The sequence below is a fragment of the Crassostrea angulata genome, chromosome 5, assembly GCF_025612915.1.
Source record: "Crassostrea angulata isolate pt1a10 chromosome 5, ASM2561291v2, whole genome shotgun sequence".
Lineage (NCBI taxonomy): Eukaryota > Metazoa > Mollusca > Bivalvia > Ostreida > Ostreidae > Magallana > Magallana angulata.
Window position 1 is genome coordinate 32552352 of NC_069115.1, and position 20309 is coordinate 32572660.

Sequence of the window (20309 nt, forward strand, 5' to 3'; positions counted from 1 at the left end):
TTTTCGATCATCAATTGTCTTAGCTTATTTAAAATTCTGCACCCTTTTCGGTCACCTTTTCACCTTGGTCACAATCCAGTATAAATTATTCCCAGAATCCGTCCCTCGTTAGTCGGTCGTTTAATCATTCCGTTAACTTTCGAACATTCTCATGTTATTTTCATTAGGCCAGTCGAAAAAAATTAATTTGGTGTGTTGCTACAATTGAGGAAATGAGATAAGGACCGTACATTGCGAGCCCCCCCCCCCCCCCCCCCCCCGGGAAATAAGAAAGGACTATTTATGATATGAGCCCAAAATGGCCCCCTAGAATGAACATCATCATTTTACTGTAATTCTTTGTTTTCTTTGAACAGATATATATGTGATGTTTTCACATAATTTCACAAAATTTAGAAATATGACATCGTAAAGACAATCTTTTCCCGCCATTTTTGCATTTTTAGCATAAAACAGCTTGTTTTCAAGCAGTTTTTCTTTCAGAAAACATAGAGCGCATGCTTGAACAAACAAAATATTTTAATCAGTGATGTATCTAGCCAATACTAATAAGTAACAAAAGTATTTTTCTTGTTCAAGCGTGCGCTCTATATTCTCATTCATAAAAGGATGAGAAAAATGTCAATTTTTGACTAGATTTGATTGAATTATAGAAATAGCGTCACGTCTGACGTCATATAATGCCAGTGAGTGCAATTAAATCAAATAAATAGGTGAAAAATATATTTTACATCAACTCTTCTAAAAAATGACATAACACTTTATTGTACCCGAAACACATTAAAAAATGGCGAATTATGGGGGCCAAATTTAACTCATATCATATATAGTTCAAAATTTGTTAATTAAATCTGAATCCTTAGATTAGTAAACTACTAATTACTCGTAATATATGGCTATGATAAGTAAAGAAGTTATAAATGAAGTTGCAAAATTCATGGACCGAGGTTAAAAGATTCGATGTAAGGGTGGGATTTTACTAGTCATAAAAGTGAATTTGAATGAATTGCTTAAAATTTTCTTTCAGGACTTCTCCGCTGGGCATTTTGGAAGGCAAACTGAATACATTTATTGTATCGTATAAGTCTATCAGTCAGGGGTTCTGGTGCTAGGGCGGGTTCATTTTGATCATGTAGTGCACACTACATTACAAGATCTTTTTAATTTAATATCTACGTTTAGACATTTCCTGGGAAAACTGAAGGCATTGTTAGAATGAGCTAAATAGACGTGTCTACTAGAATTGTGGAATTCATAGCCGCGGGGTCCAGGGGTTTGGTGTTGGGGCGGGAACTATTGATCATATAAAGTGTAAATTCATGTTGGAAATCCTCTTCTTTGTGCTTTGACATGGACAATGTATCTATACATGTAGCAGGCAAACTGGGGAGGATGAATTTGTTGTCAAAAACTTTTATTTATAAATTGTGAAATGTGTATGGTCCCTTGTTGTGAAGTTTTGATGCAGGGTGGGGGTGGGGGTGGGGGCTACTAATTAATCTAAATTATTGTGAGAAAATGTATTTTTATTTTGAATAATCAATAATCTGGCTTCTGTTTACTTTAACTTATGACTAATGTTATATTTTAAGAGCTGCATTTTACAACAGAATTGCACGACGATCATTTAAATGAATGATTATAAATCACAAATCAATATTTCAATATTGAATGGCAAGTAAATTTACATGTAGTTATAAAAATGAAAAAGTTCTATAGTTTGTATTAATTTTCTTCACCAAAGAGCATTCCATGAGTCAAAATATTTATGACTTTTTAGTAAGTTCCTTTGTAATACGCAGCCCAGTATGTCTGATATTGAACACCTTTACATGTACATATACTCAATTTGTCGTTCGAAAGCGGACCCAACTGCTTCATACCTACTCCAAGCATGTTCAAAGTACATGTACATTCTACATAATGCAATTTTCCAAGTCCCCCCCCCCCCCCCCCACTGGTGTTGATTTTCACACTAGTAACGATTATCAGCCACAACAAAATAAAATTCTCTTTATAATTTTGGGGTTTATCATCAAATGCAGAACAAATACATATTTTCTCAAAATAACTATATTCATTTATTTAAAAAAAAACATTGTAAGTGTACATAAACAAGCCACGTTATGCAGCATTATAAGCTATATCAACAATCCTGCAGCAAAATAAACATTGACGAATCATCTGGCCGCGTTGACAATATATTGCACACTCTTACCATCAATTGCACATTAAAAAAAAACAAGTTAAGAACAAACATATTTGTCCCATTACAAATTAGTGTAAATTAACAATCTTCCAACGTATGACAACGCAACATACGCTGAAGCACTTTTGGAGCCAAACATTGAGAGCGACACTGACTTTGCATTGAAAATAAATATAAATTTTCTTATAAAAAATGGTTATTTTGTTTTAATTCTGGCTCTCATGCATCTTCTTCTTGCAGCCTCCATAACGTCCTTCGGAACTGATCGGGCGTAGGACCGACGATCTGGAGATGGACTCCTCGGTTTTTTAGGTACACACGGTGCGTCTAAAATGAGTCCTCTCCTACTGGCATATTTGGGGTCCACAGGGGGTAAAGGTAATTGTTGAGATAACGGGGGCTCATGACGGGGGCTAATTATGTGAATTTTAGGGATCTTCAATCCAGAACCCCCATTTGCAACGGGAGTTTCCGAACTCTGCGGCGCCAAACTCTCGATTTCTACATGGTCTTTGTTTTCTTTCCCCTTGTATATCCTATGTCTGCTGTGAGAGGTATTTGACAAATCAATGGCACCATCGCAAGAATGGTCCGAGAAAGAGTCATCTAGGCGCGCTCGTTTCGAGAGATCGAGCGATCCTTCCATGTTAGGGGAATATGAACGTTTCAGGAGATCTGAATGTGATGAATAACGCATATCAGACATTGGAGATATACATGAATTTACACTCTCGCTTCTGTCCGAACTACAAGATGCACAAGAAAGCATGTCTCTTGTCAACGTTTCATTTTCGTCCACGTCCCCTTTAAACCGTGAAAAGTCTTTTCTTTCAGAATCAACGCCCGGTTCTGTTTTGATATTTGGAGAGGATTCTGCCTTTTTCTTATTGTAAACCTCCATTATTTGTTCCATGGTTATCGGTAACGGAAGTGGTATGGGGACCGGAAGCGGTAGCGGGACTGGAACCGGTAGTATCATTGTAAGAGGGGGAAATCCTCCACATGACGAAAAATTCATCCCGTTTTGTCCAAACATTCCAACACCGTTCGGAAGAGGTGCCCCTGATTGGGGTGTCGGAGTTGAGAATGAGGTGTTTCGAGGTGTACTCGATCGAGGTGTGTTACTTCGAGCAGACGATATCGGTCTAGAAGATGATCGACCATGCCCTCGCTCTTCGTTGGCATTTTTGGATGACTCGTTATCATAATTCGGTGAGAGTGCAAAACGCTTGTTGTTTGTTGCTGACGGCGTCTCCGTTCGCGAAGGCAAAACTCCAGACAATCCTTCCATTGGCATGTTCGGTGGCATGAAACCAGGGGGCATGAACCCTGGGTAAAACCAGGGCGGAACGGCTCCCATAGGGGGAATACCCATCCCAAAGGTTGGGGCGCCCCACATGTGAGGAGGAACAAAGGGAATTCCAAGGTTCTGGGCAGGTTGTGCACTATCGGGAGATTTGGACCTTGGGACTGACCGTTCATGCAAACTTTCTCTCAGTGAACTTCGTTTGCTCTTATCACGACCGTGCATTCTCTCCAAAATACTCCTATTCGTGACAGGAAGTTTATCGGAACTTGAGGAAGCAGACGTCGGCGATTGTCGTCTGCTGTGATCAGACTTTGACTCCATTTTCTCAGCGTTTTCCAGCTCCCTGTCGGTGTCTCCCGCTTCCTTTCTTCTGAGTTTCGCGTTTTTATGCTTTGCGTTGCTGAGCCAGAGATCGGGGGTGATGAGAATCTGCTGGTCGGACGAGCCCTCTGTGTCGGATTTTGTCTCCGTCGTCGGGGAAATCTGCTGTAAATGTTCCTGTGTCTCTTTACAAAATATATTCATCTTATACTGATTTAAACACTTTGAACTGCAGAACTGTAGCTGCGTCTCGCCGTCCTGGAAGTCTACGTAATTCACAGTATGACGTACATGTTTACACCAGTCACAGATCTTGTTCTTTTTGAAAGATGCTCTTCGACACTGATCAAAGCACAGTTCACTGCAGAAAGCCTTAGTAGAGGTGCTGGTTTTCAGGGTAAACAGTTTGACGCCTAACTTCTGACACCAGGCACAGACAATGGAGCCAGATGGAATGGTTCCTTCGGGGGCACCTGCGGAAAACACAAAATCACAGTCTTCTTAGTCAATACTATATTTATTTTCCTAAGCATCAGATTTCAAAAGAACATGAAATATTCCTGGCATGTTTGCAAATTAATACTCGGGTATCTCATGTTTTAAGAAAAAAAAACCCACACACATATATATTGAGCAAATAAAGGGAAACGGAGGAAAATGTCTAATATAGAATTACTCGGTGATTAACGGAATATTTGTGAGAATGTTGGAACCTGAGTCAGAATACATACTAATGTTCGGCCCTATAACGGCGAACAAATAAAGTCTCCATTGGCAGATGACTCAGAATAAAAGACATGTATTTCTTACCGCTTTCAAATTTCAAAGCGCGCTCGGCTCCGATTACAATTAACAAACAGGATAGGGAATTTTGATCCCGATTGATTCAAAGCGTCGAATCTGAGACATGGCTTTAACACCGGTCCAGGTCGCGAAATAAGATAGCCATTGATTATTAACTAAGATGATTTTCTGCCCAAGTCTTGGATTGAAAAATATCCAAAGCCTTCTTAAGGGGTTTTGGTTTTCGTTATAAGATATCTATGTACAAACAAAGTCTTACAGAAAACACACGCCATCTAAGATGGACGTCCGTCTCAATTTACTCCATTTTCATGTTGCTGTGTAATTAAGACGCATTGTAAATTCAAATTTCGTGCATAAAAAGCTAGACCTAGCTGACGAGCGAGATGTAGGGATAGGCTTTCTTGTGCATCCCACGAGAGATCGACTTTCACGTTATTAAGATGTTACCAAAACGGAATTCTGTCAATGCCTTCCAGATAAATTGTACTCCAAGAAAGAAATGAAAGAAAGATAGAATACTGCATTTGTAATATCTTTTAAGACGATATAAATTATTTCTGATTGTATTTTATATATACATATACGCGTCAGCAATAAAAAAAAAAAAGTCCATTCCAATTTCCCCGTTAAAAGGTTTGCTTCAAGTCTTGCATTATCGAAAGTCTTTATCACTACATGCACTTTGCAATTGGTTTCATGTTTTATCATAAAAGTTTTCCAAAGTGTTAATATTTTTGGAACATGCTATAATAAACAATTAGTAATGACCATTGCAAAAATAACCTCTGTCTGAACCAGGCGTACAAAAACATTTCATATTTATTGCCAGAATAACATGGCGAATTAATAGCAGACAATATACGTCCTCCCTTTAGTGAGCCCCACTTCTTTAGAAATATTGCATGTGCTCTACTTATGTCATAAGAAAGATCAAATTGCAAATTAGATTTTGGAAAGAGAATGGAAGCATTTCTAAGCTCGCTACACCTGCTCTTCTCCCCCGTGGTACAGACGGGAAGGAAACAATTTGCTCTATATCTTTCTTAAATATTTTCCTGGAGGGAAAAACCACAATGTCGTCATATATTCGGTTTAATTATTCTTCATTTTTATAAAGATATGGGGCTTTGTTTATCACCTTTTGTTTTTAAAATAACTTTTTTTCTATTTTATACAATGTAATTTTTGTAAGACTTGTTATGACTGGTATTGTATTACTTGTATATGAATCTGCGTTAAACTCTTTTTTTCTTATCGTTCATTTTGACTAATGTATGGGATTTAAAGAAGACGATATGAAAACAATGGCTTGTTTTTGCTCGGAAATCAACTTCAACGCTATCTTTGTTACATGCATTAGTTTTCACTTCTCTTTGAGAATAGCATGTGAACTACTGGGCAAATAAATTTACTTTTTATCTGTAAACTCGAATGAATGAAGGAAATGTAGTTAACTAAGAATTAATTTGTAACATAAACTTGCAATGATTAACTTGCGCATTTTTTAACAAAAAAGCAAACAAACGACTTCGAAGGGACAGTTCAAAACCATTCAGATCAACAGCTGATTCATGCAATTAGCCATACCAGTGAGTCCGTGCTTCTTGGTCAAAGCCGTGACAAGGTTGCGATGTTGCGCAGCAAGATTGGTCTCACTGTTGCTTCGACCTTAAAGACGAAAGCGAAAACCATTACAGTCCGTAAACACTTAAGGTACCTCACTACATCTGAAGACTTAAACTGTCTAAGACACCACTTCAAAAAATGGCAATTTTAATGTCTTGTTAAATTGTTTATATCAATCGATTAAGTTGGATATCATCATAGCCAGCTAAGTGGTTAAAGTATAGGGCTTGTGAAGCGCAGATTACGAGTTCGAATCCAACCAGGGCTTCTGTTTTTATAATCTGTATTAAAATTTTGAAAAATAATAATTTTTATTAATTTATATCCAAATTTTGTTCGCCTAATTGATTTATATTTTAAAAAAATCTTAATGCATCATGTTATCTTTCATAATCCAGTAATCAATGTTGGCTAATTTGAGAAACTACATGAATTTCAAGGTGTAATGAGCCCTTTTTTATAACCTGATCACCATATCATGATCTTTCGCGATTTTTGATGGAAACGTCATATTACAGGTGTGGTAAAAAAAGTATTGCTTTGGGGAAAGACGTGCGACAGGTGTAACGCATATATATCTTAAATAATCATTGTACGATTCGCATTTCAACGATATGAATAAAAAAATTACCATAATAAAGTAATTATCAATCAATACTGAATAATTGAACATGTATTTTTATTCACTTTGCAGACTTGTAAAAATACCAAAGACACAAAAGGGGTATAACAGGTGTTATTTAATTAAACAAGAAAGTTGAGTCGTTTCGACCATGACCACTGAAATCCTATTTCATAGTCGAAATGTTAATATATTAATTGCCACAGGATGCAGGGATGAAATTTAAGAATGTGTCATCTTGTACATATCCTGTTTCCCGCCGGAATAAAGGATAAAGTGAGTTAAAATATGTTGTTTTTTAAGCTATTAACAAGAAGATTACTATCACGTCAGCAATAATATCAAATGCTGTTAAACACTCTTAAATGTTGTTTTTTGAATTCGTCATGGAAACTGAAATATAATGATTTGTAGTTTAGTATTTCGGTTTAATTTGTCTGCGAGTTTGGGATTACTAACGTAAAAAAGTAAACAGAGTCATTTCTTTTTTTTTTTCACTTTTCTGTCGTAAACTTCGCAAATAGTCTACCTTACGATCATATATATGTACATGGCGTTTTTTACTACACATTATAAATTATCAATGAAAAATATACAATACAATTTACTATATCCAGAATGATTAGTATGTGATTATCTATAGTCAAAGCCAGAATTTTTTTCTATTCGGTTAAATACAATTATCTGCTATTTGAAACAAACATGATTAAAAGAACATAGAAGCACCATGAGAAGTTCGCGTGTCAGTGAAACTAGCACGCAAAGTCTTTGCAAACTAATATGAAACGAGACAGAGAGATTTTCAAAGTGAAAGGAAATACGCGGTGTTAAGTTACATGCACCATTTTCACGTTGATTTCGAAATGGTTATGTTGTTTCAGGCGAATTTTTTTCCATTTTTTTTCTTTCAAAAATGGAGTGAGAGTTTTATTGTACAACCTACGTACGAAGTATTTCGATTTCTTTCTCTTGTTATATATTTTTTTTTCTCTCGAGGGGAAATAAACGCAATGGCGGAGTGTTTCGTTTCTCTCTACAGTGAAACGAACTCGCTGTACTGATCAAGTTTCTCGCCATTTGACAAGTAAACGGCCGGCTTCGGCATCAAACAAGAAACAAGATCCATCGAAGTAGATTGAACTGTATTGTCTTACATTTTATTATCTCCGGAAAGCGGTCTTGTCTAGAAAGCCAAGAACTTTCCGATCTCTGAAACGTCTAATAATAAACAGATAAATGCACCCATTACTCGCTGCTGAGTTCCAAACAATGCCAGAAAACGGACATATTAGATCATGAAATATGACTGATAGCAAATCGTCTGTTCTATTCGTTTTCTCATATTTTTGTACTCACCAAATCTCCATTGATTTTTTTGCGACCGATGGACTATATCCTATAATACCATTTTGACAGAAAAACGCACTGTCTCTTGCCAGAGCTCAAAGAAAACGGAAAACGAATACCCTTGTTTTGCACAGAGTATCATTTACATTCATATGTGGCAGATGATTCAAATAAGGCAAAATTATACGGTCTGAAGTTCAAATCGCGTGTAGGAATAAAAAGATAGCCCCAGGTCACGGCGTTCATCGAATTTAATATGATTTGGATGAAATCGAATACCGCAAAAAGTTGAGGAGAAAAATCCTTTTGGGCAACTTTACTAGTCGAGGAAACGATATCGGTTTCAATACAAGAATGCTGGGAGAAATCTCGTTGGCGGCATTTGGGGGGATGTGATACGATAACAAAATATGTTTTGTGTACATTAAATGCATTTCCTATCTTGATACAAGATACTATCAACTTTTCAACTGAGATCATTTTTCGTTGAATTAAATTGATAAATACACATGTTGAGAAATTAATACACCTATGAGCTCCAGAGATAAAATGTTTTGCAAGATTCCCAGTCTCTCTGTTTATAGATAACAATTGCATTTGACGATAGACAGTAGACAGGAAAAGGTAACTCTATCCGCATATCTTGGTACAAAAATACAAAAATACATGGACATTGCATGAAATACCGGTACCACCAAACTTACTTCGGTTATATCGAGATAAGTCGCTCCTTCCAGACGAACTATCACAACTTCCTACACTGACGTCATCACGTGAAGCGTCATCTAGCGGCGATAAACTGTCGTCTGCTTTGGGACTGGTGAATCTGTCTACATTTAGATGCTCGGTTTCCGTTCGGTCGAATTTTTCAAATCCATACAGACCCAGCAGTTCGTTCATAGTAGACTCGGCATAGTCCTGAAACATAGATAAATATAAAAATAAGCATTTTGCCAATTAGCGTCTTGCATGCCTGAAGCCTCAAAATGACCTTCTGGTAACTGGACCTTGTACAGAGTCAAATGATTTGCCTCATACTGTCACCTTGAAATTTACTGTCTTCTCAAATGAAAAACAATTCCACACATATTTTGGTAGGAAGAAAACCCCATTAATTACAATATATAATACCACGTTCCAATTCATATATTATTACATCTAGATCAGGTATCTTGAAAATATCATATTTTTATATAGTCTTACAATAGAAAACTATAATCCGCCTCATATATACATATACCTTTCTGTACTAATGCTACACACATGTACAAATGAAGGATACACGAACACCGCGAATTGGTCGGACAAGCAAGCGCGACAGCCCCATAGATCCAATTACCCAAAACCGTTCCATAAAGGATGGTGACATTCTTTGGTAACTTATTAGAAGTATCAAATAAATTACCCAGAAACCCTATACCCCTATCTGTTCATTAGAACAAAACAAAATCGGACACCCGAAGGCCTTTTAAAGCGGTCGTATTACCTCCACAAAAAACATGATACCACACGGTATCAAAAGGTTCATTTCGCCTTGCTTGTTACGAAAAGTTAGTTTGGTGAATTGATACACGGCAAGTGGTCGCAAGGGCTGTCTTTACGAAGTGACAAGGCGGTAATTTGATTAAGAAATCTTTCAGAAAATTGTCAACGGCCAAGACAGGTGTGAGGCTGTTTTCTTCAATAGAAAAAGGGAGGGGTCCATTTTCAGGGACCAACAGGGTTAATTTTGCGTTACTGTGTTACCTTTGAGTTACGGGGGGAAAAGTTTAAGACGTTGCCATATATCTTGGTATATGCATTTTGGGATCTATAATTGAAATTTTCTGCTTTCAAAGAAAAGCCCACGTAAAATGTCGGTGTCTCGAATCCCTAATTTACATTTTAAAACCGTTTTTTCAACAGGATCTTAATTCACTCATGCAATTTATAGACAGAAATGCCAACTTTTTAAGATATATTTAAAATCATTTTCATCAGTGTTCTTTTTTAAATAGAGAGATTAATTAAAGAAAACAATACTGTATGCATTCAAAAGATTTTTAGAGTGAAAACTCAAGATTTCCAAAACAAAAACTACAAAATTAACTCTCTCCAGCTTTTTGCCTTACTCATATTACTCGCATGTAGTGTTATTTCAAGGCTGTGTGCTTAAAAATAGTCGAAATAGTCGTGTCATTCAATTCCATTGTAATCATTCTAATCAATAGATCATAATTCTCAGAATGACACCTTTTCTTTAAAGCTTCAGATAAGTGGATACCTAAGTCATTAGATTGAAAACACAATACGCTTTCAAAAAGAAAAAAATATTCAGGCAAGTTGTACATGTTTTAAAAAATTGAAGAGACAAAGAACCTTTTATAAAGTTGATCTTTTTTTTCAATACGAAAAAGTTAAAAGAAATGTGACCTTTATGGTGAAAGTGATTGGACTATACTTATAGTTACAAGTAGTACATATACAACATATATAGTATACTTACCGTTAAAACTATCTAATCCTAACACAGAAATAAGCTGTTCAAACATGCGTTAAGTGGGTCTGTCGCACTTATTATTATGATTATCATACATTTCCGCCTTTAAGTAGTCTTTTGAACTGAAGAATGGAATAGCCTTGCCCAGGTGTCGTTAAAGTCTCTCTCTCTCTCTCTCTCTCTCTCTCTCTCTCTCTCTCTCTCTCTCTCATACTAGTGCACTCGCATTTAAATCAGAATTTTTTTAGTTAATAAAATTAAAATACTGCATATGACCAAATATTCAACAGGAAATTGATGAAATTGAAAGAGACCTTAGGATACTATGTATTCACACAGTACTACGATATTTATTTGGAAGTATGCAGTATTTTTAAAAACAGGCCCACGCAAAAGGTGTTTAATGAAAGCAATTCATTTAGCCCGAAAACCTTAATTATATAATAAAGGATTGTAATGCAATCCGGAGAAGCACTTGATGAAAGCCTTAGGATGCGCGTAAATTGGTGCATTTTTTCTTCGATCGTTACCCTGGTATTTCTCAAAATGTTATATTATACGGTTTTCAAAACATCTGTGTTTAATTTCCGAGTAAATAGATCGAGGTCTATATTTTGCTTGGAACCGAGTTTACAACCATATCATGTTCACTCTGACTTTGCACCCAATATCTAAGTAACGTCAAAATGTGCTGAAACTCGACACTTGATGCTTTGCGTTCGAAAAATTTGTGCTTGTGAAATCCAGAGATGTATCCCGATTCTTTGTTCCCATAGAGATGGGATATTTGGCGCCAAATGATCACGTGGTTTTTTTTACTGACTCTTCCGCTGCAAGCAGGCGAGAAAACAGTTTGCACTTAAGAACCGGAAGTTATAACGAATATTGTTAAATTTTAGAGAAGAGTGTGATAATTTCATGGCTTTTAAATTTGTTATGCTTCCCAATAATAAGGCGGAACAATTATCTTGTCAAATTAAATTCAGTGTGACTGTTTTATGTACGAACTTAAAGATATTTTGTTTTTCTGCCATACAAAATTAGATCTATCCTGAATTCACTAGTTTTGGAATTAACACTTAATAAACAGACATGAAAGTTTTTGCTGAATTTTATTTCATTTAGTGCTAATGAAATGAAAATCAGTATTAAAGTATGCATGCAATAAAAACTCATGGAATTTATAATTTCGTGTTTGAATAGCTAGTGACTTATAAACTGTTTAATTATCAATATAATCAACTTTTGATCAAAATATTAAATGTACATGTATACCATCAACGTAGCTAGATAAAATCACAAAATAGTTCTCTTTTTTCTCAAACAATTAAAAAAACACGAAAATTTATAGAAGGGATTGAATAGAATTGTCGATCAATTAAATTCTCTTTTCATATCTTCGACGCATGACTAAAAACAAAAAAAACCATCGACCCATTTTCAGATTTCTTGAGAAGCTGTCGAATGATGTAAGATGGAGAACAAGAAAAGGGGGTGAAATTGCATCCCAACAACCATTGATTTCCGAAATCTTGGCGGAGGGTAAACCATTAGGCTAAAAATGTAACCTGACCCCCACGAACCTTCAAATTGCAAATGTTTCTTCGATTGGAATGGCACGATAGATCATTATAACGAACTGAAGTGCCGGTCTCAACTTTCCTCACGTATAAATATGCATCAACTAGTATCATTGTCACGGAGAAAAACCTTGGACATTTAATACGCAATAGAAATGTCAATTTTGTAAAATCGTTGCTATAATTCACCTCGGATTTTGTTCCCCCCATTTGTTTATGGTGTAGAGTTTCACTAAATAGCACGTGTCATATTCCAATAGAGCCGGATAGTGTTTTCCATGACTCACGGATAGAATTTTTTTCCCAGGAAGGTGAATATATCAACAGATTTGTTTATTCCAAAGAAGTTCATTCTCACTACAACCATTTGAATTTTTACTTTAACATTAACTCATCTCAATAATATTTTTTTTAAAAAACCCTCATTTTTAAAAAAAACCTCATTTTAAGTTATAAAACAAGAAAGTATTTTCTCTATTTAGAGATATACATTTTTTCTCCTTCATGATGAATTTATATGCAGTTTTAAATAACATCTGCATATCTGATATTCCTTTCAGAATAATGAGTGGAGTAAAATCTCTAGAATTCGAGTTGAAATATCTTTATAAATAGGCTATAAGCTAATCAAATCTACACAGGTTCCCTTGACAGGTGTAAATTTGATATGAAAATGGTAATTTAATTTTTTGATATTCGAATCGGAGCAATCGCAAATGAGGAACTGTAGAAGACATCTTTTCAGGTGTATTCATGCGCGTACAAAAGTCATGAAATAAATAGCTCCCCGATCGGATTTATACATCAAATCCAAAATCAATGAAGAATAATCAAGAGCTCTTGAATAACCATGTAAGGGACGAAATGTGTGACCTTTTTTTCAAAATAATGATCATCTGTCCCGCAGACGAAAGATATGAAATTACGAAAAATGTATTAAGCGATGACTGAGTTCTTTTGACAATAATAAAAAAACAACTTAATCGAAGTATTGAACGTGGGCCTATCAATGGTAATTGTAGTGTGGGGTATCCATTTTCATATTACGTTCATCAGAGTCAATATTCAAGTCTACAGATGATGCATTTCAATTTAAAACGATATTTACGTAACCCACATGCAAGCTTCGTATGTCATTTCCATCACAATTACTGTAATACAAGACTTTGGTCATATTGTGATCAAAATTCGCTTCACAATATAACTGTCCTTGTATGAAAAACACACCGAAAACGGATATCGCAGGACTTGAATTCAACGTGCAACTACATTGACATCGTCAAAAAAAAATACATATAGACAGAAAACAAAATTATCTGATAAAATTGTCAGGCGAAAATGAACGCCATATTTCCCTTGTATAACTGTTAGCGGTGTAACATTACGCCATGTTAAGGTGTAATGTGTCACTTTAATTGTGTGTGAAGGTCTATCGCAGCAAACTTTTCAACTGGTTCCCACCCCTATCGTTTTGGTGTTTCCCAGACTCCGGAATCTGAAGAGTTCCACTGATTGAGTCGTGATAACGCGTCGGTGACACCAACTGTCGGACCCGATGTAAAACAATGCGAAACCTGATAGCCGCTTAAATTTTTGCCTCTTTTACTTAAGTATGTCTACTCTTACAAAGGACTCTTGTTGACTGTGATAATTTATCCTTTTCTCATGAAAACGTTCTCTCATTCTTAGACATTGTGGATGCGTCTTTAAAATTGATCCATTTTCTCAAGCGAATGATTCTATAACTTGCAACATATCATTTACATGCACTTAGTACTTATATTTACTAGAAAGATATATTCTTATTAATGCATGCGAAACTTTAGGACATAAAAAAATCGTTCTTATTTTAGCGTTTGATCATCTTTTTGAATGGTCTAGGATCATTCCGATTTAGATTCCCTACATTGTCTGTTTGTGGCATACAAATATTCAAGCTATTTAACTTTTGAAGTAGATTCACGGGTATACTGAAAACTCCCAACATGATTACAGGGCAAAACATCTAAATTGCATTAGAGACGAGTATATTCTCTTCTTTTTTAAAAACATCCCCTGTTTGAAAGAAGCGTTTAAAAATAAGTTTCTGGGTTCTAGACGGAACAAAGAACATTTCGAATATTAACATCAATATGTGTTATAGTAGCATGACGTCAATCAGTATTGATGAACTGATAAAGGAAATTTATATTCTCTATAGCAAGTATGTTGCAAAATTTCAATATAGTTAGGAAACTGCTTAATGAATGGGAAAAAAAATCTTATGATGTATTTGGTGTCGATTTACAAATATAAAATCTACAGAAAATTGGCGAGCATGCTAATTAAGGCGCTGTGTATTGATACGTGTTGTATATGTGAAAAGCAAGACACTTTATGAGGAAGATGGCGAGGATATGTACGAGAAAGATTTGTTATATATCACTACCTACATGTACATGATTCTTAGTTTACATGAACTTATTAGCCGCTGTCATCTTGTAAATTTTGATTTACTGCCACCCAGTACATTCAAAATTCACAACATGACACAATTCTGCGTATTCGTTTTTTTTCTTATCAAAAACACCATGATTCTGTATATTTTGTTGTTCATATTGAAATATAAGTGTGTTGTTGCCTTTCACTTTTATTTTTTTTTCAATGTTTTGCCGGGGGGGGGGGGGGGGGGGGGCTGGCGGGATGTCCCTTACATGTATTTCAAAGTTGTAATTAACACAATCATACATTTTAGTTTCTCAGCAACTAGAGTAATATCAAAATGCATTTTAATATTTCCCAACAAAAGTACAAAACAGACAATTCTGTACATAAGGCTATTATTGGAAAATTTAAAAACATATGTTCAAACTACCAAATGTACGTGATTTTTAAAGTATTTTTCTACTTCCGGTCAAAGAAATTTTTTATTATTTTTCCCGCGTGATATGGAATTAATTAGCGGGGCTGGTTAATCGTGGCTATTTTTAGACTTTATATAAAGCTTTGTATAAAGATATAGACAATTTTTTAAACTACAGTATATGAAATATTTTTTCATTCAATTAAAAATGGTTTCTGGCTTAAGAGAGAAAAATCATCTCTAGAATTTTAATGAAGGAGAATTTGTTGACAACCCAGGTGCTAATGATTTTCACCTGATAGAAAAACCAGCAACGTTTAGTTACAAAATTGAGTACTTTAGAAGATAGAATTGACCAAATATACAATCTGAACGCAAGACTTGAACTATATGAACACGAAACTACTGTCCCGTTGACAAACTTGATACATAAACCCCCTTATAAAGATGGATGACAAATACAAAGACATTGTCATAATAGGTATGTAATCGTGCAGAATAGTGCAAAGAATAATCGATATTTTATCTATTTCATTCCAAAAAGTATGTATAGCCTCTTGACTTAAAGTGGATGATTTGTGCTAAAATCGATGAAGGTTCTAATGGAATCCGAGGGATCTCTGTCATAAAGACGTTTGGATTGTAGAATGGCATGTCGTCTGCCCTGGCTGGAACATCCGGTGCCTGCCATGCATTCGTCGCCACTTCCTGTGGTTATCCAATCTCCCTGCAGAAACTCTAATGGGTGGATAATGAGGGAAATTATCTTTGACAAATACTTTTTGAAACACAAGATTAACAGAGCAAAAATTGATTCCGAATGGAAATTGGGAAGATGCAAAGCTATGTGCCATGCATGTAAAGAGACACCCAAGCTTTCGTGAAAAAAGCATGTGTACATGTATCTGTTTTTATATGAGAGAGAGAGAGAGAGAGAGAGAGAGAGAGAGAGAAAGGCTCTACACTTGGATGATAAATGAATATCCAGTGCATAAAAAGAAAGGAACAGACAATTATCAGTTTTCTCTTCAATTATAAAAGACCGAAACGATCAAAGTATATGAAGATAGCTATTCAAAAGTGTGTTTATTCAACATGGAGCTATAAATATCTGTACATCGCCACTAAATAGGCTCCACTGCTACAAGTGGAGTCAAGTTGATCACTGATTGAGGTGAATTCAAGTGGCGAAAATTAATTTTAGTCAGAGACGTTCGACGCTTATAACGATCGCAAGCCGAGTCTCTCTCCCTCTCTATGAAGTATACACTCTGGCACGCGCATCAACGTGCATAATATACAAAATGTGTTCCTGTTTACATCTTTTACAAAGCGGGAAACGAAGAGGATCGGGTTACCACGGTTCTTATAAAAATGGACAAGAATCTTTGGAACGCTTCTGTGTTTCTATCGTCTGCTTCTTTTTACATCATTATCATGTGATCTCGAAGGGCAGAAACGAGCAAGACACAACACACCGGAAGCAGAAAACTTATTGATGGAAAAATAAATATATACATAGGAAAAAACTGTCAATTGTACTGAGTTAATTTAAAGAGGTCAATTGACAATTAACCAAAACATTTGCTTCACAAAGCAAATCATAGGCGAAAAATCTTAAAGGGACAAATAGGATGAAACTGTATAGAAACATCTTTCCGTGATATCTCATAGGAGGCCAAAAAGAAAAAAAAATCATTTGATTTATGAGAAAATCAATTTCCATGATGCAGAAAAAGCGTAGAATGAATAATCAATTCAGTGAAAAAGAAGAATGAAAGACTTGGAGAAGGAAAAAAAATCTTTAAGGCCGGCTCAAGAATTATTGATACAATAGCAGATAAGAGAGAGTTGTCACGACTGGCTAAGTATATAAACCGAATTGCCAGGAACTGCCATTCTTTGCATCATCTAATCATTGAGCTGTACTTTAAAAGTAATTTGAATTGCCGAATAAAATTTATGGCAAATGCTGCTTGCATGATCAAATAAATATCTCTGTTTCTCTTTGTCTCTCTCTCTGTCTGTCTATGTATCTTTCTCAAATTGATTATCAAATTCTAATGAATTAAAAACATGGTTTTACAAAATGATTGACAACGATAGCTTCAATAGGTTTTGAGGTCATTCATTTGAAGGGTTAGAATGTTGCATTTAAATGCCATTCAACATGAAACGCGTTAGCATCGGACAAATTAAGTGATAATATGAATATTTGGGGGTGAAATGATTGAACAAAGGGACTTGTTACCTATTTACAAACTAGTGTAAAATAAATAAATTCATCACCATTAGATTAAAAAAATTTCTACAGTACTTCTAAATCTCGATTTTTACATTTTTCAAAGAGAAGTCATCAATGAAAAGTTTTCAAATTGCCAAAATAACATTCCCTCAATTCCAAACAAGAACTAAAAACTCCCGCCAAAGTTATCGATGATCAAACGACAAAACACTCACACATCCTACCTTCATCTCCGAGCGAGGTTCGTCGTCATCATTGTCGTCTGCTTCTGCCGTGGGCACTTCGTCGTCTGGACTCTCCTCACTGGGAGGAGAAAGTCGTCCATCTTTTGAATCGTCCATGATCGGAGCGGATTAATTTTGATCCTGATACAGAATGGCGCCCGTTTGCTTTGCTTAACGTGATGGTAGTTAAACCAAATCGAGCCGGCGCTATTGACTCGGTGTAAGCGGAGAGGAGGGATACCTGATACTCCATATTGATACACAAAGTCTAGCGTTCGGAACGCACACACAACTTACTTCAGGCGCACATTACAAGAGCAGGGGGTTTGCCTTCAGAGGCAAGAACTTTGGCGGATCAAATACCCCCCTCTCCTTCTTCTTTATAAACACATCATGCTTCTACGATGGTTCGAATACTTTTATCTCATTCTCTGATCTCTTTGACCCGTATCGTGAAAGAAAATTCAATATATACGTATACTTTTATTTTGAAAAGTTAAGATCCGTACTTAAACGAGGCGCGGATGAACTTTCTTAAATAATTTTCCTTTTTTTTTTTTGGAATTCCTCAATTTAATAATAACATCGATAAAGCGTAACCCCAATCATTATGGATTTCATTAAATTGATTGACTGGAAAAGATAGTGTATATTTGATACATGTATTGACTGTGGCTAGGATTTTCAACAACTTTCTGTAGAAAGCTAATCGTAGTACATGTATATGCTTTTACAGAATGATTGAAAAAATATCGATGGTATTTTTGTTGAAAAAGAATATTTTTTGGCCAAAAAAAAAAATTCAATATTGATCTAAAACACACAGAATTAATAAGTTGATTGGCAAAATGTTCGGCGATATATGATTCATAATGATCTGGAATCAAAAAATGTCTTGCGAATGCATGATTTTAGATACCACAGAATAGGTATGATTTCTGTTGCAATTGATTTTTAAATTCCCTTCATAAAAGAGATAATATTGAAAAGGAAATTGGAAGTATCATGTAGGGCTTTATATTTTAATTCTTAGTCTACTGTGTAGACTACTAAAATGAAACTAATGAAAATTGAGGAAGAAAATAAAATGGCAATAAAAATTCTGCAGAATGGGTAAATGCAGAGGGGTTATGGACTGATGGCTCTCTCTCTCTCTCTCTCTCTCTCTCTCTCTCTCTCTCTCTCTCTCTCTCTCTCTCTCTCTCTCTCTTTTTAAATGTCTACATAAATATGAAAGATTATCTAATCTCCTTTGCAAACATATCGGATTCAAAGAATGGTAATACCATCAAATACGTACATGTATAATGTCAACGAATCACCACCACTATAAAAAAGAACATCAAAAATCTAGGACTCGACAACAAAAACAACAGAAACGATTGATGGCAACATGAACAACTGTTTCCATAGCAACGACAATGGCCGGACAGCAATGAAAGTGAGATAAAGTGATATTGGAAGATCTGAACCCCTCCATGCCTAATTGTGACGAATAAATTAAGAATGTTTTTGAAGAAGGCAATTTACTACTTGAAATCACGCTTTCGTGTAAATTTGAAATCGACACATATCGATTTCAATGTGAGAGGCAGAATACCGAAATCTGACCCTTTACTGCAAATAAAACATAATGATTTGGCAAAATTCTATATTTTAATCATATACATATCGATTTCAATGTCTGAATACAAAATCCAGGTTCGTTTTCGAAAAAAAATACAACGTTTCGAATTTCAAGTAGAAAGAAGTGTTTCGGGTTGCAATCGCCCTCTGCTAAAATTACCCTGAAAGGGAAGATGCGGTAATCATATTTAATATCAAGGGGGACTAAAATTATACCCATAATGCTCGAAATATTAATCTCATTTCACAAATTTCATTTTTTCGACTGGAACGAAACTTTTATCCCCTGTTCACGTTACACTTGCAGACAAAAGAGAAATGAGAATCATACGTTTTAAATTGGAAGCGCATTGGAATAGCCATCAGATCACATAGGTTTGATATTTACATTTCATTACTGTGAGAGATGAAATATGATATTAATCTCATAGACTTTTGCGCCCAAAGTGAATTGATATTAGTGCGCACATATGCTATTTACATTCCGCTTATATTTCAGGTGCTGATTTCATTTCGTGCAGTCAAAGGATGCCTAAAATATGGTTGAACTCTCATTGTTTTGGAAAAAAAGTGGGATCAAATGTCGATTTCAAATTATTATTTTTACACAAAGCAAAATTTTAAGCATATGCAACTTTAGAAGTAACAAAAAACCCGACCGGCATTTATCTGCATAGTTCTTTTCTTCTCAGTTATTATATTCTTTTTTAATAAATGATTTTGCATCCATTATGGATGGGTTAAATTCATTTATGATTTGATCGATAAATTGTCAGGGCTAAGTCAACGGCGTAAATACGAACTCACATTAAAGTATTTAGAAATTTACACGCAAGAAAAAAGCAAACCTTAGATAAACAAATAAAAATCGTTTTAACTAACACTTTTCTAATAGTTTATGTATATATATAACGTATTAATAGCTGTAATTTATTCAGCAGATTCAAACATCCAACATTTTAAGAACAAAAGTGTCGGATAAATTCAAATCTATAAACCTGGTCAGTGTTTGAAACGATATACCTTCATGCCTTAACATATTGCAACTTTTCAGGCTTTTCGTCCCTCCGCA

General features: G+C 35.3%; 1 protein-coding gene across 5 annotated transcripts; it reads right to left on the reverse strand.

Annotated features, from left to right (window-relative positions):
* Window positions 1-2057: 2057 nt before the first annotated feature.
* Window positions 2058-17948, reverse strand: LOC128185038 (sine oculis-binding protein homolog A-like). Of its 5 annotated transcripts, none has more exons than XM_052854703.1 (4): window positions 17612-17948; window positions 8946-9159; window positions 6234-6314; window positions 2058-4312 (listed from the first exon to the last, which is right to left on the reverse strand). In XM_052854703.1, exons 1-4 carry the CDS (start codon window positions 17726-17728, stop codon window positions 2406-2408), a joined length of 2319 nt encoding a protein of 772 aa, XP_052710663.1. In that variant the 5' UTR covers window positions 17729-17948; the 3' UTR covers window positions 2058-2405. The 5 variants fall into 5 exon arrangements, with proteins under 5 accessions (XP_052710663.1, XP_052710665.1, XP_052710666.1 ...); XM_052854705.1 differs by lacking the exon at window positions 17612-17948 and adding an exon at window positions 10727-10874; XM_052854706.1 differs by lacking the exon at window positions 17612-17948 and adding an exon at window positions 9482-9607.
* Between the last annotated feature and the right edge of the window lie 2361 nt (window positions 17949-20309).

Bases quoted from the DNA above. Each gene is read 5' to 3' on its own strand.
- LOC128185038 (XM_052854703.1), bottom strand. From the start codon at position 17,728: ATGGACGATTCAAAAGATGGACGACTTTCTCCTCCCAGTGAGGAGAGT. The intron at 9,160-17,611 runs GTAGGATGTGTG...TCTATGTTTCAG, and splicing joins AACCTCGCTCGGAGATGAAG to GACTATGCCGAGTCTACTAT. The intron at 4,313-6,233 runs GTATGGCTAATT...TGTTTTCCGCAG, and splicing joins CAAGAAGCACGGACTCACTG to GTGCCCCCGAAGGAACCATT.